The sequence below is a fragment of the Erpetoichthys calabaricus genome, chromosome 3 (assembly GCF_900747795.2).
Source record: "Erpetoichthys calabaricus chromosome 3, fErpCal1.3, whole genome shotgun sequence".
NCBI lineage: Eukaryota > Metazoa > Chordata > Cladistia > Polypteriformes > Polypteridae > Erpetoichthys > Erpetoichthys calabaricus.
This window is the reverse complement of record NC_041396.2, coordinates 191,907,888-191,930,550: the sequence shown is the minus strand read 5'-3', so window position 1 is coordinate 191,930,550 and position 22,663 is coordinate 191,907,888. Positions and strand designations below refer to the sequence as shown.

General features: G+C 36.7%; 1 protein-coding gene across 2 annotated transcripts in view; it reads left to right on the top strand.

Moving 5' to 3' along the window:
• crybg1a (crystallin beta-gamma domain containing 1a) overlaps positions 1-22,663 on the top strand; it is a 359,825-nt gene that overhangs the window by 279,988 nt on the left and 57,174 nt on the right. For both annotated transcript variants that reach the window (XM_051925340.1, XM_051925341.1), the window contains 2 exons: positions 1,187-1,352; positions 9,865-10,004. In XM_051925340.1, coding sequence (XP_051781300.1) covers positions 1,187-1,352; positions 9,865-10,004 — 306 coding nt within the window. The remainder of the gene's footprint in view (positions 1-1,186; positions 1,353-9,864; positions 10,005-22,663) is intronic.

Below are 22,663 nucleotides of genomic sequence, written 5' to 3'. Positions count from 1 at the left end.
CGCACACACACCGGCAGTGTGAGAGAGAGAGAGAGAGAGACGCGCACACACACTGGCAGTGTGTGAGAGAGAGAGAGACGCGCACACACACCGGCAGTGTGAGAGAGAGAGAGACGCACACACACACCGGCAGTGTGAGAGAGAGAGAGAGACGCGCACACACACCGGCAGTGTGAGAGAGAGAGAGAGACGCGCACACACACCGGCAGTGTGAGAGAGAGAGAGACGCGCACACACACCGGCAGTGTGAGAGAGAGAGAGAGACGCGCACACACACCGGCAGTGTGAGAGAGAGAGAGACGCGCACACACACCGGCAGTGTGAGAGAGAGAGAGACGCGCACACACACCGGCAGTGTGAGAGAGAGAGAGACGCGCACACACACCGGCAGTGTGAGAGAGAGAGAGACGCGCACACACACCGGCAGTGCGAGAGAGACAGAGACGCGCACACACACCGGCAGTGCGAGAGAGAGAGAGACGCGCACACACACCGGCAGTGCGAGAGAGAGAGAGTGTCTGGACGAGTAAGGTAGGAAGGCAGTTAAAGAATGCACTGGGCTTGATTTTGTTTTCACTTCTGTTTACAGCGATCGGTTCGTAGCGTGCATTGTTGCAATGTTACTTTTCTTGGTGGTTTATTAAATTACGGATTTTTTCAAATGTTCATTTTTTCCCTGTGCTTAAAACTCATTTAAAAAAAAAAAAAAGTGTTTTTAGCCAGCGGTTGGTAGCGCTATAGCGCGAACTATTGCATTGTTAGTTTTCTCTGTTGTTCAAGGTTTTCTCAGTGTTATTCAATGTTTTTACATTTAGTTTACTATTACGCTGTGCCTTCTTTGGTTTAATTAACTATATTTGTGCTTAAAAACTTAAAAAAAATATATATATACAGTATTTACATACAGTTCATATGGTCTGGAACGGATTAATTGTATTTACATACAATCCTATGGGGTAAATTGCTTCTGTTCACAACCAAATCAGTTTACGACTAGAGCTTTGTAACGAATTATGGCCGTGAACAGAGGTTCCACTGTATATGTGTAGAGAAGCAGTAAATGTAAACAAAAATGGATCCAACTACTACAAAAATGTGTTCAGTATTTCATATTTGCGTTAAGTACATGTTCTTAATTTTCAGTAAAATTAACTTGTACACTATGATTTGTCTTAAATAATTTTAGCTGGCTTTTCTTTGAAAAGCCACATTTTCAAGGGCAGATAATAGCACTTGAAGAGGAGGAGCGGGAACTGAGGGACATCTGGAATGTTGTTGCTATTGAACAGAATGTTAGCCCATATAAAGAAGAAATTCCAGTGGTCATTGGGTCAGTTAAACTTGCAGTAAAGGTAAGTCATAAGCCATTATATTATCATTAATGAAGTGAGTGGGATTGCGTCGGAGTGATTGGCACTGCCGCCTCATGGATCCAGCATGCAGAATTCGATTGCCACTATCTGTGTGAAACTTGTGTGATCTCTCTGTGACTTTGTAGATTTTCTGCCAGTTCTTATCCCTTTGTGGTGATGATGGTTGATAACATTCTGGCACAAACATAGTGTCAGACCCTATGTTCCCTCTAAGCTGCACGGGTGACATGCAGCACTTTTGAAATGCTGTGCTGGTGTTATTATGCCGCATACTCTCCCTTCCCACGCAGCAGTTTGGAAGTGCCGTGCAGCTCATATGGTACCTTTCATCCTTTGTTAAAGCACCCACAGCTCATGAAACCAGTGCTTTATACCATTCAATACTTAACGGGACGTCCAAATTGATCAACGCTCATATAGTTGTGCTGTGCGCGACTTGAAATTCAAGGTGGATTAAAGAAGTTGGTAGTAAACGGTAAGTATCACCTCGTGTTATTCACATTCGCTCATCAGTAAAAAAAAAAAAAATTAGAGTGAACATTGGTCGGAGTCCCTCATGGGCAAGTGTGGCCAGGTGTATAATTTTGCCCTTGTGGCATTATGTCAGTGCTCAAAAGATTTTCATATTTTGGAGCCTTTTGTTTTAGGGATACTCAGTCTGTACTGAATTGACTTAAGCAGTGTAGTATCTTGGGATAAGTAGGACTCACCAGGTTTTGTTATGAATTGGACTAACTACTCTAGCAAACAGAAAGCTTAACACACTTATTCGAAAAGACGCATACCCTCTATGAATTTAAGCACTTATTATGTGTGATGCCTACACAGCCTTCTTCTTCTTTTGGCTACTCCCGTTAGGGGTTGCCACAGCAGATCATCTTCTTCCATACCTTTCTGTCCTCTGCATCTTGTTCTGTTACACCCATCGCCTGCATGTTCTCTCTAACCACATCCATAAACCTTCTCTTAGACCTCCCTCTTTTCCTCTTCCCTGGCAGCTCTATCCTTAGCATCCTTCTCCCAATATACTCAGCATGTCTTCTCTGCACATGTCCAAACCAAAGCAATCTCACGCCTCTGACTTTGTCTCCCAACCGTCCAACCTGAGCCGACCCTCTAATGTATTCATTTCTAATCCTATCCATCCTCGTTACACCCAGTGCAAATTTTAACATCTTTAACTCTGCTACCTCCAGTTCTGTTACCTGCTTTCTGGTCATTGCCACCGTCTCCAACCCATATAACATAGCTGGTCTCACTACCGTCCTGTAGACCTTCCCTTTCACTCTTGCTGATACCCATCTGTCACAAATTGCTCCTGACACTCTTCTCCAACCATTCCACACTGCCTGCACTGTCTTTTTCACGTCTCTTCCACAATCCCCATTACTCTGTACTGTTGATCCCAAGTATTTAAACTCATCCCCCTTCGGCAACTCTACTCCTTGCATCCTCACCATTCCACTGTCCTCCCTCTCATTTACACACATGTATTCTGTCTTGCTCCTACTGACCTTCATGCTGATGCCTACACAGCCTTTCAGTCCTAAGTACTCAACAAAGGAACTCACTAGCTTTGGCTTGAGTGATCTGCATGAATGTACCCAGATACACCCTAGACACTAAAGGATGAAATACCTTAGTCTACAAACATAAACCTTGACAGTGCAACCTAATACATTTTGATTAATGCTACTTACCTAAACAGTACATAAATACTTTCTTTACTGCTCACTATTGGTGATGTCCCCCCTTGGCTGCTAACCTTATGAGAAAGAGGTGTCTTTCTCCCCACACCAGGTGCTCTGTGTTAACTTTATTAATTTAGTCACTTAAGATCTGCAGGCAAAGTATATATGAAAGAAAATATAAATATGTCAAAGTCAGAAACCTTACTCAATACTTTCCATAAGGATGTCGAAGCTGAACCAATAGTAATGAAAGAAACATTTGTATTGGAGAAAAAAATAAAACTGGGGAAGGTTTGTCTTTCAGGTAGCATGCCTTAACTCAGAAATCAGGCTTATGCATGCATTTTTGATTTCTAAGTAAATGGTCTTTACCTGATGTAAGGGAGTCTTCCTCTCACCCTTGCACATCCATTCTTTATACCAAATAGTACATATGGAGATCCAGATCTATTGATGTTGCACATAGGTAATTGGTTAGCTGCTCTGGTGATAAACAACCTGTCCCAAAAGCTGTAATCATCATTAGGTTTAAGCACTGTAATCTTTTCAAAATTGTTTACCTGTGCTGTACCAAGTTCCCTTGGGATGCATATGATCCGTCTAGTGTTTGAGTTAACATTGTAATGTGAGTTATATTAATGTTGTAATATGAGTTATACCCAGAGATAATGTGAAAGTATGTGAAACAACTTCTCACATTGTCACTTACAGAATCTTTGGGCACTGCTCTGTGAGTAGAGTTTAATTACAGTTTATCATAGCTCATCTTAGAAAAACATGAAGCAAAAAGCAGTGTGCTGTGGCCTTCCGAGCAAAATGTCTGCAGTCCCAAAGTAACAATATTAGCTGTCTAAGACATGCGGGTCTGAGGATGTTAGGGTATATTATCATGAATAAAGGAATAGTTTTCAGACTGTAGCTTACCAGCAAAGGTTGGAATTTGGACTTAAAAGCAATATACCATATTAGGCTTGTGCAGATAGATAATATCATTGATAGTTGGTGATTTGTTTGTATCGCCAGTGGACTTTATTTTTTGAAACCACATCTTTAAACACCTTAAAAATACCCTGTTTACACTAGGCTGTTATAACCAAGTTGTATACATAGAGGCTGTAAATGCATTATATGTATGTTCTATTTACACTAGAAACTTTAAAATGCGTCAAATGAGCTATCTGAAAATTTTCACTGCTGTGGGGTTCAACATGGTAGGTGCACCATTTTATATTTTTTACATTTATGAAGACCTGTGGCAGAAGCTGTCTATGGCATATTATTAAGAGAAGATAAGAGAGGCAGTGGATATTCTATAATGCTGCAATTGTTTTAGGTCTTGGCAAAGCTACCGCTTTGCTGCATTGCATTTGGATGTATGAATAGTGTTGGCTGTTGAGATAAAATGCTATCTGGATTTTTCAATAGCTGCTCCACATTTGTCTGTATTTGTGAAAAACTGTAGCCTTCTGCTGAGAAGAATAGACATGAGATTTCGAAAATGTAAACTCATTAACATGTGTGTTGCAATGGTGTTATGGTGTCTTGCCACTGGTGCTGACTTTGACACCATATCCAGTCTTTTTGAAATAAGCAAACCACCAGTAAGCCTGTGTCTGGGGACTGTGTTATTCCACCAATCAGTTCTAAAGGGTTGTAAACAAGTCTCTTGAAAGTGAAGGAACTCGGTACAGCCATGCCACTTATGGGTAATATATCCCTTACAGTGCCTAAAAAATAATTTAATTATTACAAATGAAAGAAAAATCCATTAATTTTGATCCAGGCTATCATTAATTTGGCCATCTTCTGTCCCAGTAAATTATCTGTTTAGAAGGATTTAAGGGTTGATGAATGTGGCTTAGCAAGAAAAATACGTAAAGTTTGAGCATGTTTAATCCAAAATGCTCCATAATCTGAATCTGAAACTGCTGTTCTTCAGCAACATCAACAGTGTAGTAGTTGATGTACGGTTGAAAGAATTGGTAGCTATGTTCATGAAAGTAAGAATTGTGAAATATGCATTTGAAGTAAACAATGTGTCAGAACCAGTCAAAAGGAAGTGAAAAGGACTGTTGTTAAGTAGAGGTGATAATGAAGAGCCACAGGAGATGCAGTTTTCAGTTCTCAAAACACCCAATTTAGTAAATGTGCTTAATGACACCAGTAGAAGCATGGACAAAGCTGCACAGCATCCACCTTCTGTTTGCATGCCTAAACAAATGAAGTTAACATTACTGTCTAAAAGGAAATGCAGACATGCTGTGCCAAAATGTAGCTGCAGCGCTTTAACACGCAGTATATACAGCACATAGACCTCAATGCTTATCTAAACTTTATTTGCTGTTGTTATGCCATATAATGATGCAATCTCTCTATTATAAAAAAAATCCTGGGAGAAAAAGGTGGGAGACGAGACGTGATATTCACGTTAAGATCACAGAAGACACTTAAAAGACCCGCAAGACGAAAGAGAATGGCCAAGGAGTGTCTCGCGGGGACCTTAAACATGAGACTTTGTGCCAAGATCTAGGTGCAAATTCAGAAAATAAGGAAAGTAATTATCAGCCCAGAACAAGTGGAATTGAAAAAAAGCACGTCAAATCGGGCTCAGAATTAAAAGACAGAGAGTAAAAGACAAAGTAGAACTTCATAAAGACGTTCACAAACGTTGGTGCTATACACATGCAGAGCAGGTTAGAGATTATGAAAGCAGTGGAATTCGAAAGGCTCAAAAAAAAAAAAGTTGGCTTGATACACATGTGGAGAAAGTTAAAGAATATGAAAGTAGGAAAATTAGAAGTAAAAAAAAAAAGTAAGTAAAGATCGCAGTAGCGCAAACAAATGGAAATTATTACTCGAAAAAGGGAAAATAATCACCACGGACCAGGTGTCATTGGGGAAAAAAAAGCAGGATAAAGCGAGGTCAGAAATAAAAGACAGAGTAGAAAACAAAGTAAAACGTCATAAAGAGGTTAAAAAACAAGGGGGCCAAACACATGCAGAGCAGGTTAGAGATAATGTAAACTGGAATTCAAAAGCCTCAAAAAAAAAAAAAAAAAAAAGTAGGTGTGATACACATGCTAAGCAGTATACAGAATATGAAAGCAGAAAAAAACGACAGTGTCAAAACAAAGACAGTAAACATCGCATTAGCGCAAAAAAAAGAAATTATTACTCAGAGAAATAACGAAAAGGCGAATAGAGATCAAATATATGGACATAGGTGATATGTCAGAAGTATGTAAATATTGTAAGGCTTTGAAGTTTAAATCAGAGAATTTCAAAAACGGGGTTTATCTCACATGCATTTATTGATTACTTTGCAAAAAAATTATTAACTCCTGATGATGTAGATCGTTTTGTCTGTGCTAAAATTCCAAACAGAGAAACCTATCCTGAATTATGGTACAAAGTCATTAAACACATGTCTCACTGACCTCATTTAAAAGATTCAGCATATTGGGACTCCAAAGATTCCAAATATTGTTTTTACAGAAGTTCTGAAATAAAAGTGAAACTAATGAAATAGCAACAATTCAAAGAAAAAAAAAATCTTAAAAGTGTGTATCTGGAAAACCAAACACGGGGGTTGGCGAGCGAAGCCCCCTAGTAGTCAAAATAACCGAAAGGTAACGTAGCAGACAGAAGTGCTTCTCAAGCCTGTGGAGCCAAGTAGCTACAGTGTTGTATGTGTGTGTTTCTGTGTCTTTTGTCGCCAATTACAATTTACAAATTAATCATTAAGCTTCAGTTACCTTGTGCCTCTGAGCTCCTGAATTGGTAACAGTCTTTTGCTCAGTTTCTTTGGGTCTCTCCCTGAAAACCCAGTGGTTTAAAAACCGTGGTGTGGCAGAACTAAGGGTGGGTGTTCTAGGAAGATGCAAAATATTAAAATATTCCAAAATTCAACAATATCCGAAATACCTTTGGTCCTAGAAATCTTGGATTAGGGATGATCAACCAAATATAATGTATTGTCATTTATTCATATTAATAACATGAAATGGCTGTGGTACTTTGTACTAATCTTTCATTGCTCATATTTTGTGTTTTTTCCAAATCCAAAGGTGCTAGTAATTGATGGTCAGTAAGATAAGCCTTTAGTGTTTTTACTGGCATCATTGCCCAAACATTCATAGTCACCCGGATGATGTACACTTACACTGGGGAGGATTGACTATCCAGACAGGAGTGATTTTTCTCAGTGGGTCACCACCTGTCCTGGGTCATTACACTGTATGATATACAAAATTAATTAAAAGTAGCAATTTAAATGAGAAAGTGAATCTTTAATTTCTTATAAATATAAGGATTAAACTATAAATATATTTACTTTAAGATTTTAAGCAAATTTTCATATGTTTGAATATATGCTTCAGCACTTGGTGACTTTGCTCTGTGAATTTGAGAGGTCTACCACTTTGTGGCTGAGCTGCTGATCCACCTGGATGTGTCCATCCATCCATCCATTTTCGAACCCGCTGAATCCGAACACAGGGTCACGGGGGTCTGCTGGAGCCAACACAGGGCACAAGGCAGGAACCAATCCCGGGCAGGGTGCCAACCCACCGCAGGACACACACAAACACAACCACACACCAAGCACACACTAGGGCCAATTTACAATCACCAATCCACCTAACCTGCATGTCTTTGGACTGTGGGAGGAAACCGGAGCGCCCGGAGGAAACCCACGCAGACACGCTGCGTTACAATAATATCACATACAGTTGACCAGGGCAGGTATAGCAGAGTAGAAATTTCATGTACTGACTTGTGACAAAGGTGGCATTCTATGACAGTGCCACATTTAAAATCACTTAGCTCTTCAGTATGACCCATTCTACTGCCGAAGTTTTTATAGCCATGTACCTCATTTTATGCACCTGTTAACAACACGTGCTTGTAAAACACCCAGCCTCAGTAATTTGTATGGGTGTACACATACTTTTCTCCATATATTGTGTCTTTTTCAACAAATGTATGATTTTTCTCTGTTTCAAAATTACATTTTAAATTTATAATGCAGTTCCTTTGTCATACTGTGTTTATTATAATAGTGCACTGGGGCATACAAGTGGAAATGTGCTTATTAAGTGTAAGATGTACAGTACTAACATGTATTTAAACGATTTATATATTCATATCTAGATTGAAAATGTATTACTATTTTATAAAAATTAGCTTATAGTTATATGTGACATTTTATCAACTGCTATAAAGCTGTAGCATCAGGGCTTTAGAAATAAAAAAGTGTTTTAAATTAACATTTTTATATGTTTATAATTTTAGATGCACATTAGATTATGTCCTTTTACTGCTCTTTTACAGTTACCATTTATTATTTACTGTGTAAATCAAAACACGTCCACTTTGTACTGGACCATTGCTTGTACTGTTTGGGTTTTTGGGGTTTACCACAGTATAGGATCATATACCTTTCTCTAATATGTTTAATCTGTTTTCTGTTACAGATACCATCTCAAAGCACCTTTCACGTTCATTATACTTCATATTTCAGATTCATGTATTCTCACTTATAGTCCACATGGAGATTAAGTGACTTTTTCAGTGTCATGTGGTGTGATTTTTCTCACAAGCACAAAAATTTTATGCCTTTTGAACACTGAAGTTTTGCAGTTATCAGCAGAACAAATATTAGGGAAAACAGGTTGTTAAACTTGAAAAAGATTCTGAAAAGAATGATATAATGCACAACAGCATCAAAGTACTTTGCAAGATGTCGAAGAATTAGTTACAAATAAAGGAGAGCAAATTAAAATTAGATGAGAATAATAATGAATAAATAAAGTACAAGAAAATAATATAAACTTACATAAGATAGATATACTGTATAATTAATAGAGAAGTAGAATGTTTATATATGGAATTGTTTTTCAGTCTCTAAGATGAGTCTGATGATAAGGTCAGATGGGCAGGAGGGAAAAAAAATTCTGCAGGAGATCCAAGGCCAAAAGACTACCCAGCCCCCAATAGGCAATGTACCTAACACAAATATACTTAAGTAGTTCCTTATAGTTGTTTTTTATTTTTATTTTTTTCCCTCAAGTAAGAGGATTCAATCCAGTGGGTTGGGAATTTGGAGCATCTGCTTTTATGCAAACATCACAGGAAGGTTCACAGTACTTTGATCAGGTGGATGTGGCACAAAGCGCAACCACAACAGAGCCAGAAAAGATAACAGAGAAAAGCAGAGATTAATAATAACTGCAAATTAATTAGAGAATAAGATAATTATGTGCATATCTATTTTTATTAAGAGTAGAGATAAAAGTACTTAAAGTAAAATTTTAAAAAATGTAGGCTTTTTAAGAGTTTTTAAAAAATTATCCACATTGTTAGCCTTGCATATCTCTGTTGGTACAATATTCCAGATTTTCGGTGTATAACAGCAAAAGACTGTCTCACCCGTTCTTTTATGCTCAGCTCTTGGAATAATAAGAAGACCACTATTAGAAGATCCATGTTTATGACTTGGAATATAGGGGGACAGGTAGTCCAAAATCTATGAAGGAGCAAGATTATTTAAGGCTTTATATACCATTAGTAGTATTTTAAAGTAAATTCTAAATGACACAAAGCAGCCAATAATGCTAAAACTGGTACTATGTGCTTGGATTTTCTTTTTCTGTTTAAGATTTTTGCTGTTGAATTCAATATTCAGGACGGGAAAGTTAGAATATATTCTATAATGTATTGAGGAAAATGTTTTTTGTTTTTTTACTGTTGAAATAATTTGTTTCTTTGAGCAGTAAATGATTTTTTTTCTGTATTTGTAGGATTATAATCTGCCAGAAATTAACTTGTTTACTGAAATTGGAGGATTAGGAAGAAAAACTACTCTTTATGATGAATCAGTGGACACATTTACTTATGGAATCCCGTTAAACACATCTTCAATAAGTGTCAATTCTGGAATGTAAGAATTATTTTAATTAAAGTGCATACTTCAATTTGTCTGAAAGATCTTATAAGTTTAAAATGTGTTTTGTTCTTTTAGCTCTCCCTTTTAATAGATGATATATATAATAATATATATAATATATTTTTATCATGATTGTTGATGATAAAAAGTCTATTTTGTCTAACAGGATTTATATATATTACTAGCTGTGCTACCCAGTTTTGCAGGAGTGGAAAAAGTAAAAAAGTAATTACCAATTACATAGGGATGATCCATAACATTAAGACCACCTGTCTGATATGCTGTTGTGCTTCATGTGCAACCAAAACATCCCTAACCCACCAAGATCTCTGAAGGTGTTTAGTGGTATCTGGCACAAGGATGTTAGCAAAAGATTTTCTGAACTCCTATAAATTGTGAGCTGGAATCTGCTGCAGATCTAACTTGCTGTTCTAACACACTATTGTTCCCACTGATGTTCAATTGGATTGTGATCTGGATAATTTGGAGGCCAGGGCAACATCATTAATTCATCTTGCTCCTCAAACCATTCCAGAAACAATTCATGAAGTGTGGCAGGAGGCATTACCCTGCTGAAAGATGCCACTTCCATTGGGAAATGCCATAGCCATGAAGAGGTTTTACTAAAGTTATTTAAGTCACAAAGTCATTAAGTCTGTAGACCTGCTAATTTCTTCAGCATTCAGCATGTCAATTATGAGTACCTAAATTTAGGTAGGTGGTACACATCAAATTGCCATCCACATAAATGCCCAGACCCAGGGTTTCCTAACAGAACATTGGCAAAAGCATTGCTGTCTCTCCCTTGGCTAGTCTTCTTCCCACAGGGCATTCTGCTGCCATCTCTTCCCGAGGTAAACAATGCTCACATACCTGGCTGCCCACATGATGCAACAGAAAATAGAATTCATCAGACCAGGCAATCTTCTTCCACTGATCCAAGCTTCATCTCTTAAGCTTGCGTCCTATTGTTTGCAAATTCTGACTAGTCTTCGGCTACGCAGCCCCATCCACAGCAGAGTTCAATGCATTGTGTCATGTTACATTACTCCAGTATTCATCTTTTAAATTATCTGTGATTTGTGGTTATTCTTTGTTGACCTCTCGCATCAAATAGTTTTGTTTGCCTAACACTCTGTTGGTTCTTCATGTTTTTTTCACTCCTTGGACTGACGACCTCAAAAGTTGCATATACAGTGTGTGTGTGTGTGTGTGTATATATATATATATATATATATATAATATATATAATATAGTTTTAACACTAATAAACATTTCTTGAAGTGTGAAAAGATTTTTACTCCCATTTTCCTAGGTGCCTATATGCTACATTGGATGACAATGTAGACCAATAATGATGATTAGAGCATATATAAACCCATGATAAAGGGACTCCAGTGGTAATTACACATCCACTATTAAGAAATATTGAATGCCACTGCAAAAGGTCAAGAAGTGGAAGGAAATCAGGGAGACTTAATAACTGACAAATAAAATAATTCCTTCAATTATTGAAAATAGAATGAAAAGTATGTTTATGCTGTATTAAAATAATGAATCCTCAACCTTGATTGAAATACTAAGGTTGAAGCCACCTATTTTAATCTTAGTAAGTAAATAATTTCAGAGGGCTCTATAGCTAAAGAGTTTTTCTCATAACTAGAAGCCTAGTAGACTTAATAGTTTTCTGTACACTGTGTGGATATGGGCAGTGATAAGTTACAAAGCCCTGTAAGTGTCAGACAAAAGCAAAAAAAGATCTGTTAGAATAAATTTATAATCCCTTCGGACAAATATTAGTTTGAACATATTATTATTAACCCCCTTCCCCGACCACCACAGTCCAGTTCTTATTGTTTTTTCTGGGGTACAGTTCAGTGAACCGGAAGAGGAGCTAGTTGTAAGACTAATGCAGGAAAAATTACAAGAATGGATTATGGAATTTTCTTTGAGAACATGGAACCGTAGAATAGACTGAAACTATCGACTGGCTATATTTTTCCAGTTCTGTTTCACTAAACTTTATACCAGGATAAATGAATCACTACTGTAAACAGAGTCAGGGGAAAATAAAAATAATCTGTTTAAATGATTTACGTTGTTTCTTCTAATGATTATTTTTATGTATGTAATTTATTAGAATGCATTATTTTTATTTTTCCTACCTAATTCTCACACAATGCTGTGCACATTTCAAAGATAGGGTCAATAATCTTGTTTGGATCTTACTTACATTCATAAGAAAATACCTGTTTCCCAAATAGTATTCTATGGTTGCTCATGGAAAAGAAGATATTACTATGCAACAGAGGAATGCTTTGAGCAGTACCACTCAATGGTATGTGGACATTAAGGAATCAAGTTATTCAGTGTGATTTTTTTTTCCTCTACAATAAACGGAGTTTCAAATTGTGTTGCATTTCAGGATTTAGAAAGTAACGATACTTTTGGTACAAGTCGATATCAACGTGCCAAAAACATGATGATTCTAGTTTTTTTTTCAGTATCAGTAGTATCAAGTGACAGTTGCATGTAGATAAATTACTCCAGAAGGAAGAGCAATGTGTGAGAAAAATGTCTCACAGTGATGATGATACAGCACTGCATCGATATATGTCAAAAAAAAAACAGAAGTCATATCTAGAAAAACTTTGTCTTCAAAACCAGGGAATTTAAGTGCGTGACTGTAGGAATTGGGCATGATGAAAATGACAAAATGCAAACACAGGCTTTTGTATCACTTTTATCCCTTTACAGAGTCAGTTCATATATACTTTAATGCATGCTTTGTGGGTGCAAGCATGTGATTGATCAGATGTGAGTTTTAATCATTCAGCTTTTAGCGTCACAATTTTTTAAGAGGAGATAAAAGGATGGCGTGATGAATCACTTTTTAATACTGTGTCCTATACAGACCCTAGAATGTAATGGAGGCATTCATTCTCTGATTACTTCCAACATGTCCATGGATGTGAGTTTAAGTACTTATTCATTTTTTTAACCGGTTTATACAGTTCACTATCATAAGGGAAATATACTGCTCCGTGCACTGTACTTAAATGCCGGTGAGCGCTGGCAGAACAGCTGAGGCAAGTATGAGGCAAAATGGCTATTTGGCTTGCTTACACTGGTGATGAAATGAACTGCTCCTTTTGCTAATACCTGAATATTTTTTTAAATGCTTCAAAGCACAAAACACATCAGCTATGCCATTTAGCAGGACAGACAAAATGACATACTTAATTGCTAAGTATGGATATTCAAACGCTAAATTTGTGTCATTCGTTTGGTTGTTGAAGTCAAGCTATTATCCTTTCATATAATCTGTCATATATTTGAAGAGTATGCTGATGAGTGTAATCCAGACTACCACTTTTGTACTAGTACACAGACTGAGCAATAAAGTCTGATCATTCATTTAAGATACTTTGAAAACAGCTCAACAAATGGTGTTTTACAGTAGTTCTGAAATAATGGATTAATGTAAAGCTGGCAAGTTTGATTTCACACAGAAAATTAAAGATTGGGCAAATGACAAAAAAAACAATAAAAGGGAGGAACATTTTGAAAATTAAAGTTCTAGGGTTATGTGATAGAGAATTGAATCATTTTTACTCTTCCCTTACTCTTTTGTTTGTTTTTAAACTGCTAATGATGCAAGTATAAATCTTATAAGAGCAGATGTTACAATCCTTAGCAGAGTGATTCTCTGACAAACCAGATTTTAAAAGAATGTTGTTACAAAAAATTTAAAGAGTTATTTTTTAATTAAAATATTCTAAATTATCTTGGAATTCACTCATTCAACAGTAAAGATATAATAATGTTTAAACTGTTATGTTTAGTAAGCAGTATTTTTCTGTTACTGAAGAGAAAATGTCAGAGAATAAATCTGCATTGTGCACATGGTAAGATAAATTAGGTAGTCCATGCTGATATCATCCTTTATAAACCCTATGTTAAAATCCTCTCAAGACTATAACATTACCCCAATTTGATACACTGGGGAGATCCACTTGTTCATCACACATTAAAATGCATGCCCTGCATTATATTTTGATATTTATGAATACCTCTACTAGTTTACTTAAATTATAGTTTGATAATTTCTTAATGGGTGTACCAATATTTTAAAGCTGCTATTACTATTGTGGTAATGTGGCATAGTTTTTAGCAGGCAGTGAACTGTAATGGTTAAGGCTTTGGACATCAATCACTGAGGTTGTGGGTTCAAATTCTGCTACTAACACTGAGTGACTACAGGTCACTTCGCCTGTCTTGGCTCCTATTTGAAAAATAAAAAATGGGATCAGTTGTATCTCAAATGTTGCAAGTCACTTTGGATAAAGGTTTCAGCCAAATAAGTGAATGTATTTATATATTTTATTATTATATAATTTATAATAATATAATTTATTATATAATTCAGAAAAGGGCACACTATTGTTCACTTTAGTAATGGAAGTACTTTTAATAAAAAATGGTTGAATGGGATTTCTGTTTTTGCCATGAAATTTATCAAGTATTGTGAAATTTCACGGCAGTTGGTATTATGACATCCCTACTTGCTTTTATAAATAAGTACAAAAATGAGAGCGTAATATTTAGTAATTTGTCTGTTCTTTATGTCTGTTCTGCTTTGTTTTAAATAATGACACAAAATATTTGCAAATCAATCGAAAACTGAACAGATCATAACTATTACTAAGCGGAATCTGAGGTAAACATGTAACCCAAATACTGTGGTGTTACAACTTCAGTTTTTTATTAAGTATTTTCCACATATTGTTAATTTTGTGGAAAGTGAGCTATATACAGTAGATATACATTTTTAATAGAAAAAAAAATTCTATACGAGTATGAAGATGTGCATGTTAGGTTACTTGGTAACTTTAAGTTGTGTCATGGGTTTGTATGGATCTCGTCCTTGAATTTAGTTTATTGATGTTTGTATTCTAAATCCTTTCTTTGGGTAATTTGCCTTGATTTATCTTTTGTAAATTGTTTTTTTTGTAACTTAATCATCTTTTGTTGATCCTTTTTATTATTTCATCTGGTTTCTATTAATATCGTAATCATAGTGCAGTATGTCAAATTATTTTTTATGATGGTGGAGTAAGGCCCTTAATTATACTTCCAACCCAAGATGCTCTGTTTGTTTCTCTCAATGAAGAGCTGGACAGTATTTTACAGAATGCCTAATTGCAGTGCAAACTACACACAGTGTGAAAATTTTAATATCAGAACACTCCTAAAGATGCTTTGGCAGTACTTGGAACGAATGCATCAGGAAAGAAAGTGGAATTTACTAGCATCATTGTCAGTGTTGAAGAATTAATAATGATAAAATGTTTAGGGTCTGTCTAATGATTGAAAATATCTGTGTTGGATGTATACTGGGTGACCGTTTTTATCTGGAAAAGAGGAGCACTGTATCTCAGCAATTTTTAACAGTAAATAGTTTAGAGAACAGTGCAACTATTTCTTACAACCACAGATTTTATTTTTTTTCCTAGGTAGCCATAACCTTAATTTTTTCCCAAGTAGCCATGACTTTAGGTCTTGTTGCACCTTTCCTTGCAAAAGTAACCACTGTTTATGTAAATTTACTCTTTATAGTTCTAGTGAGATTATCCATGAACCCTCTAAAGAATGGTTCACAGTTGCCTTATTAGACCAGCATTTCATCATTACTAGGTTTGTCTAGCAATTCAGTTGCCATGTTGCCATGCTAATCATTCTGTAGTTATGGTGCAGCACGTGGTAATGTTCAAGTGTAAGTCAGATAACACTTAATGGTTGCTCTGGCCTCCCCTCTGTAACATTCTTTGATGTACTTCTCTCATTTTTATCAAAATGTGATTCTTAAATGGCATAACTCTGATGCACGTACTGCCAAAAATACTATTTAGTCATACTATTTGCTTCCTAGTGAAATTAGAAGTACTGTACTGTTGGTGGGAGTAGTTGGCAGCAGTTTGGTGCCAATATTCTTAAGTATAGATTTATTTAGTCTGTTGATACATGCTCCATTATAGAACATTCAATTAAAATGTACTGTGAAACAGCCCCCCTCTCTTCATGAATGTTGATAACCAATTTGTAAAGATCTTTGGAATTTTGCTTTCGAGTTTATGCATGCTAAACTCATTCTTTCTGTATATATCACCATTGTTAATCACACCTAGAGAAAGGGTGTGGTGAGAAAAATGTTAGATGTGTCTAAAAGCAAAAGCTAATAATTATGAAAGTGAAATGCATTCACAAAATATTTGAAGCTAAGCAGAACTTACTTGACCAAAAGAAAGTGAATTACCTAGAGTAAAGCTTAAGTGATAGTTTCAGGCTCTCTTTGTGTCCCCAAGGTTTCAGAATAATACCTTGAAGATTTACAATTTAAAATATCCCATGTGTATTAAATGGTGCTACAAACAATAAATAAACCACATATTCAAGCCAAAAAGGTGAAATAACCAGTATTACATAAAATAGCCTATAGATTTCATGCTGAAGTATTAAACAGAAAGAAATATATGTTGTTTATTGAATGTAAGGTAGTGGACCAAAGGGACTTGAATTCAGACATTCTCTGTGTTGAACATGAAGCATAAGTATGGTGTCCTTTATAAATGCTTTCGTATGTTAACTCTGACAGCTTTTTATTATCTATTCTTAATATGGAAAGTGTTCTATATAATGTTCAACCATTTTCCAGAAAGTAAGCTCTTCATCTTGTTTCCATCCTCAACTACCTTATACTGTACCTGTGAGAAGAGCTCTCTAGACCTTCACAGGCTTTCTCGAAAAACCAACACGTGGTTACAAAGATTAGGTGTATAAATAGTGAGAAACTTTTGAATGGTTCAATCTATACTGCATTCATCACGTCAGCAGATGGCAAATGATCACTTTACTAAGTGCCTTGTTCTTAAGACATGCAAGTATTTGGCAGAAGTGATGAAGAGATACCACAAACGCAAATAGATTTTGAAAATTATATTGGACAGTGTGTTGGAAATAGTAAGAATGTTTTTTTTAAAAAAGCATGACATTTTTCAAGTATTTGTTGCACTGTGACCTTGCTTTAACAGATAGACAAGACGACAGTACAATCAGGCCACATGTGTGCAAGATCTGGTTACTGTAAAATGCCTTGCTAGAAGTTCTTTTTAGAATGTTGCAGTAGAAGCCACAAGAGAAAGGAGTATTCTTTCAGTAAGCCACTCGGCCTTCTGTATGTGCAACTCACTAACAGTCATTGTACTTCAGTATATTAAATTGCTTAAGACAAAGAACTGCAGACAGTCAAAGGACAATTTAATTTAATGTATGGTCTTCTAAATGTGATAAGTGCCATTCAGGGCACACATCAAGATTAAGTCTCCCTTCAACAAACCACAAAACTGTGTAGAAAAGGATATCCTTCATTAAATGTTCAAATCATCTGTGATTATAGGCTCACAGTAATATGATTGAACTATAGTGCTAATAGTCTGCCATTAGAAGGTGGGGTTTTAGGTTGCATTAGTTTTGGGAGGAAGTGAGTATAATCTATCTGCTTACTTGTTCAGGCCTGTAATGCACTCATCTTCCTTATCGGAAGAGAGATACAATATGGACCATACACCCTCAAGACAAGTCATTAAATGTTATACTTGTTTGTTCAAAGTCCACTTCAGTACTTTGAATATGTTAGGTGTGATCCTAGGTGAATATGATAATTGTTTGCAGCTTTTGTACTGCATATTCTCAGCAGATACCATTTGTAGAAACAGAATTAGTGGAACCTCATGATGATTAGTCTGACAATATTGCAATGAATCAAAGTCCAGAAGGATGTACAATCTGAAACACATTCAAAGTACAGTACACCCCCAAAATTCGTGGGGGTTACGTTCCTAGAGCACCCGCGAATTGTGAAAAACCGTGACTTTTGGATGTGGTTAAAAAATGCCTTTTAAATTCCTATTTTTATAGTTTAAAACCTAAATACAGTATGCCTCCAAAGCACTTTAATTTCGTTGCAAACTCAGCTTAATACATTAATGCATTACCTAAAAAATTGCCTTAATACATTACCTAAAAACAGAATGTAAAGGTAAACCCATATACTGTAACAGTACTGTACTGCTATGCTAGAATGTAAAATACTGATGTTACCGCTATACATACTGTAATTCATGTAAGCGCGTTTTCTTTGGTATGCGCTGTCGTTTTCTTTGTTATAAGTAGAGTAAATACATAATAATTTAATTTAATTAAAATACAATAAAATGTATGGGTACTCACCAATGATGAATGATATTGATGACTAGCAAAATACCCGCACTTTGCAGCGGCGAAGTACTGCTTTAAAATTTTAAATAATAAACTGAGGGAAAATGTACCAATAATTATTTGTTAAGGATCTCTTTGTATACCATGTTGTCAGTTCGCCCCTCCGGTTGTAATATGACCAAGCTGTGCGCTGAGCTTACTCTTGAGCATGCAACATATACTTGGCCATGTGAAAAGCAATCTTGCCTCAAATCAATGGCAACCTTTTGTAGGGTCTGTCCCTGAGACTTATTAATTGTCATTGCGAAGCAGAGCCTTACTGGAAATTGGAGGCGTTTGAATTGAAATGGGAGATCAGAGGGTATAACGGGGATGCAAGGAATAAAAACTCTCTCCCCTGAGCCACCGCCAGTAAAAATAGTTGCCTCAATTAGGTTCTTTTGCAGGCATGTGACCTGAAGTCTCGTGCCATTACAAAGTTTCGGTAGCTGTAAGTTTCTCAGTAACATTATTGGTGCCCCAACCTTCAAAATTAGATTATGCTCAGGAGTGCCTGGAGGATTCAAAGTGTGGACCGAGCTGCTGGGTATGTTCGTATATATGTACATAAGTAGGATTCAGTTAGCGTTGGGAACCCGCGTACCAAATTTCTTGAAGATGGGCCCATTAAGTAACAAAGACCGTTGGAAAGTTCAATATGGCGGCCGACAGTGGTGTCATACCACCGAAATAAGTACGTGCATCGGTTTTGGTTAGCGCAGGGAAGCCACCTACCAAATTTCGTGAAGATGGGGCCATAAATAAGAAAGTTTAACATGGCGGACGTTGTCGACCATTATGACCGTTACGTGTAGAATTTCGAAATGCAATCTGCGTAACTTTTGTAAGTAAGCTGTAAGGAATGAGCCTGCCAAATTTCAGCCTTCTACCTACACGGGAAGTTGGAGAATTAGTGATGAGTGAGTCAGTGAGGGCTTTGCCTTTTATTAGTATAGATGAAGTAGCTGTGCAGTACGATGTAGAGGATTTAAAACTCCTTGGGTGGCGCCTCTTCTTCAGGTGCTTCAGGAGGAGTCGTATCTTTGGGCAGGTCTTCTTCTGGTGGGGTTTTGTGCTGGCTTTTCTTTATAGGTTTCAGTAACATTGTGATGGGAAGTTGCTACATTGTCTCCTGTAGCGAACTGCTGGTACAATTTCCGTGCTTTCTCACGGATTATGTTACCGTCCAATGGGATGTTCTTCTTCCTGCAGTCAGTGATCCACAATGCCAAGGCAGATTCCATCCTGACGATATTTTTATTCCTTACGGTCGTTACCTTTTTGGCACTATCACAGAAACTTACAGATACGGTACTCCAGATCGCTCCTTCGTTCTTCTTTATGTAGTGTGCGGTGATTTCATTAATGCCATAGTGGCCCGCTACTGCAGCATAACTTTTTAGTTCCCGGAGCAAATCCAGTAGTTCAACCTTCTCCTGGAATGTTTTAAACTTCTTCTGGCGCTTAGGCTCAGTGCCAGAAGCCTTAGAATTGCAGGGCGTTTCGGCATCATCTTGTGCGTTTAAGAGTAACAAAATGAATACAATAACAAAGTGGAAAACACGAGGACGTTCAGCTGGAGACGCGCCACAGGGCAGCAGTTAATCAGCAGCAAGGAGAAATGAATAACACTCTCGGATTGGCTACTTTCACCATCCCAAACCACGTTTTCCTCAGCGGTGGTATACCCACTCACCTGGAGACGCGTCACAGGGCAGCAGTCAATCAGCAGCAAGGAAAAATGAATAACGCTCTCGGATTGGCTACTTTCACCATCCCAAACCGCGTTTCCCTCAGCAGTGGTAAACCCACTCAGCTGGAGACGCGTCACAGGGCAGCAGTCAATCAGCTTCAAGAAGAAATGAATAACGCTCTCGGATTGGCTACTTTGACCATCCCAACCCGTGTTTCCCTCAGCGGTTGCTTCCTGTTCTCTGTACAGCACAGTATTGCCATGAAAAAAGCCATAAATTGCGGAGGATATTTGCGCATTCCGCTAACAATTTAATAGTTAGGTTCTAAGAAAAAACGACTGAGTCCACAAATCCTGAACCGCGACTTCACGGGGGTCTATTGTATATTGTTCACTTTAAGCACCCCCAAACATTTTATGTATAAACACACTGATCTTGGTCTGAGAGTGATCACATTAAATATAGCTCTCCAGATGTTTTCCACACTCTTTTTTTCATTGCAGAAAAATTCTTTTAACGGGACTGCTATAGTCGGCACATCGTTTTCTTGCTTGATGTCAATTAATTGGTCTAACACTAAACGCTACTGCTATTTTCTCAGGAATTTTTCCCCACAGCCACCATCATTTTGACACTTCATGACTACCTTTACCCCTCTTTACTAAGATATCTTTGGACGTTTCCATGACCCATAAACAGAAGTTTTTTTTTTCCCCAGACAGAGTGTAATTGTCTATTGACTAGTATTCTTGCAAGCCATTGAGTATCTGTTGAAGGAGCTTGGCAAGAAATTAGTGAGAAGAGTGGAAATTAATCCATTGAGTATCTGTTGAAGGAGCTTGGCAAGAAATTAGTGAGAAGAGTGGAAATGAATCTGTTTTCATTTGTTATGATGCAGCCTCACCATCTATTTTTTTCTCCTTTTTACACTGTATACAAAAAATGTTGAGTTACAGAGTTGAACCAGATTACATTATTTTCTTTTTCTAAATATCTGTTTGGATAGATCTGAAAAATAATTTTTCCATTATCTGTTAATCTGTTTGACTCATCAGGGGACAGTGAACTACAACACATGGAAAGCAGTTGTCTTGGTATTTAAATTTTTGTCTTTTAACATTTTGAGATATGACCTTCAAATGCACAATTGCTGGGCTATTAAACTAAATCGTGTAAATTAGCCTGTGATTTAACTTGGTGGAGCATATGTCTGTTGACCTGTCCATCACTTTCACCCCATGATTGTGTTTGTATGCTTGCTTCATTCCTAGCATTTGATGTAGCAGTGTCAAAAAATTAAGTTTTTATAATTTGTATTTTTAATTTAATAATTTATACTACTGTATTATTCAAATGCAACATTTCAACACAACAAATAGGACACCCATTCAATTTAAACAAACTGTTTAAATTAAACAGTCCAGTCATTCCTTAATAAAACAAAAACTAAGCAAATTAAACTAAGGTCTACCAACTGTAAACATTTAGCATGTTTACATGCACTTAAATAACCTGATTATTCACAGAAACCTGATTTATAAAATGCCATGTAAACCCATTTTCTGATTAGAGAAATCTGGATATTGTCCTTCGTGAAACTTGACTAACAGATGTAGATTTCTACATTTCTGATGTCGATTTTGTGGCTGTGTAAGCCCATAACCAGGTTGTTGCTAAGGATTTTGTACTCGGCCTTCGCATGTTTTTGCTTTGCCCATGCTTTCAGCAGGTATGGGCAGAAGCATCCACATAATACATTTCTAGAGGCAAATGTTTGGGCAATCACATTATTCTTTCTCCTGGATGAAATAATCCATCTCAGTGTTTCAGAAAATGCTAACTTTGTATTGATGAACTTGAATGTACAGTGCTAAACTCGGTAACACAATCTCGAGAGCAGTAGAGTAACATGTTAAAATTAGCATGCATTAAGTAGTCCGATTACTTTTTAAAGTAACAAGTAACCTAACATGTATTTTATTGAAATAAAAATGTCTGAGTTATCGCACCAGCACTGGGTGTAAGTCAAGAAGCACACATACCAAATCCTTTGCAGTGCACAGTTGCACAGCCAGGCAGAAAAGAGTTTGCTGCATGTAATCCTGTAACTGAAACCTATAAATAAAGTGTCAGTTTGACTATACATATTTATAAAACATAAGAAAATTACCACAGGCATCATGCTTATTTTTGGATTCACAGTGGCCAGTGTTGATGTTTAACTCTTTTTTTTTTTGAGCAGTGTAATGATGTCTGAGTTTTGACAAAGGAAAGTTCAGGAGATTACTAGCCAATGTAAATGCGGGTTATTAAGAAACCTGGTTTCTGCCTTAAGTGGGTTATTCACTTTAACCGATTATGTCTATGCATGTATTGTTATTGCAAACAATATTGCATATATTGGTGAATACATAAAATAAACATTTTGGCTGGAATCTCTTTTTTTGTTACAGCTTATCACCAATACCATCATAACACAAAATGAAAAAGAAAAGAAAATCAGACTTCTACCAAGAGAATCTGTTTTGTGAAGTAGTATTTCTTGATTATTTTCGAGGGTGATGGTCAGATGTATACTTAATGTTTAAGTCTAGTTGAAACTCACTCATTTTGCTTGAAGGTAGAAATGTTCTTCTTTTATTG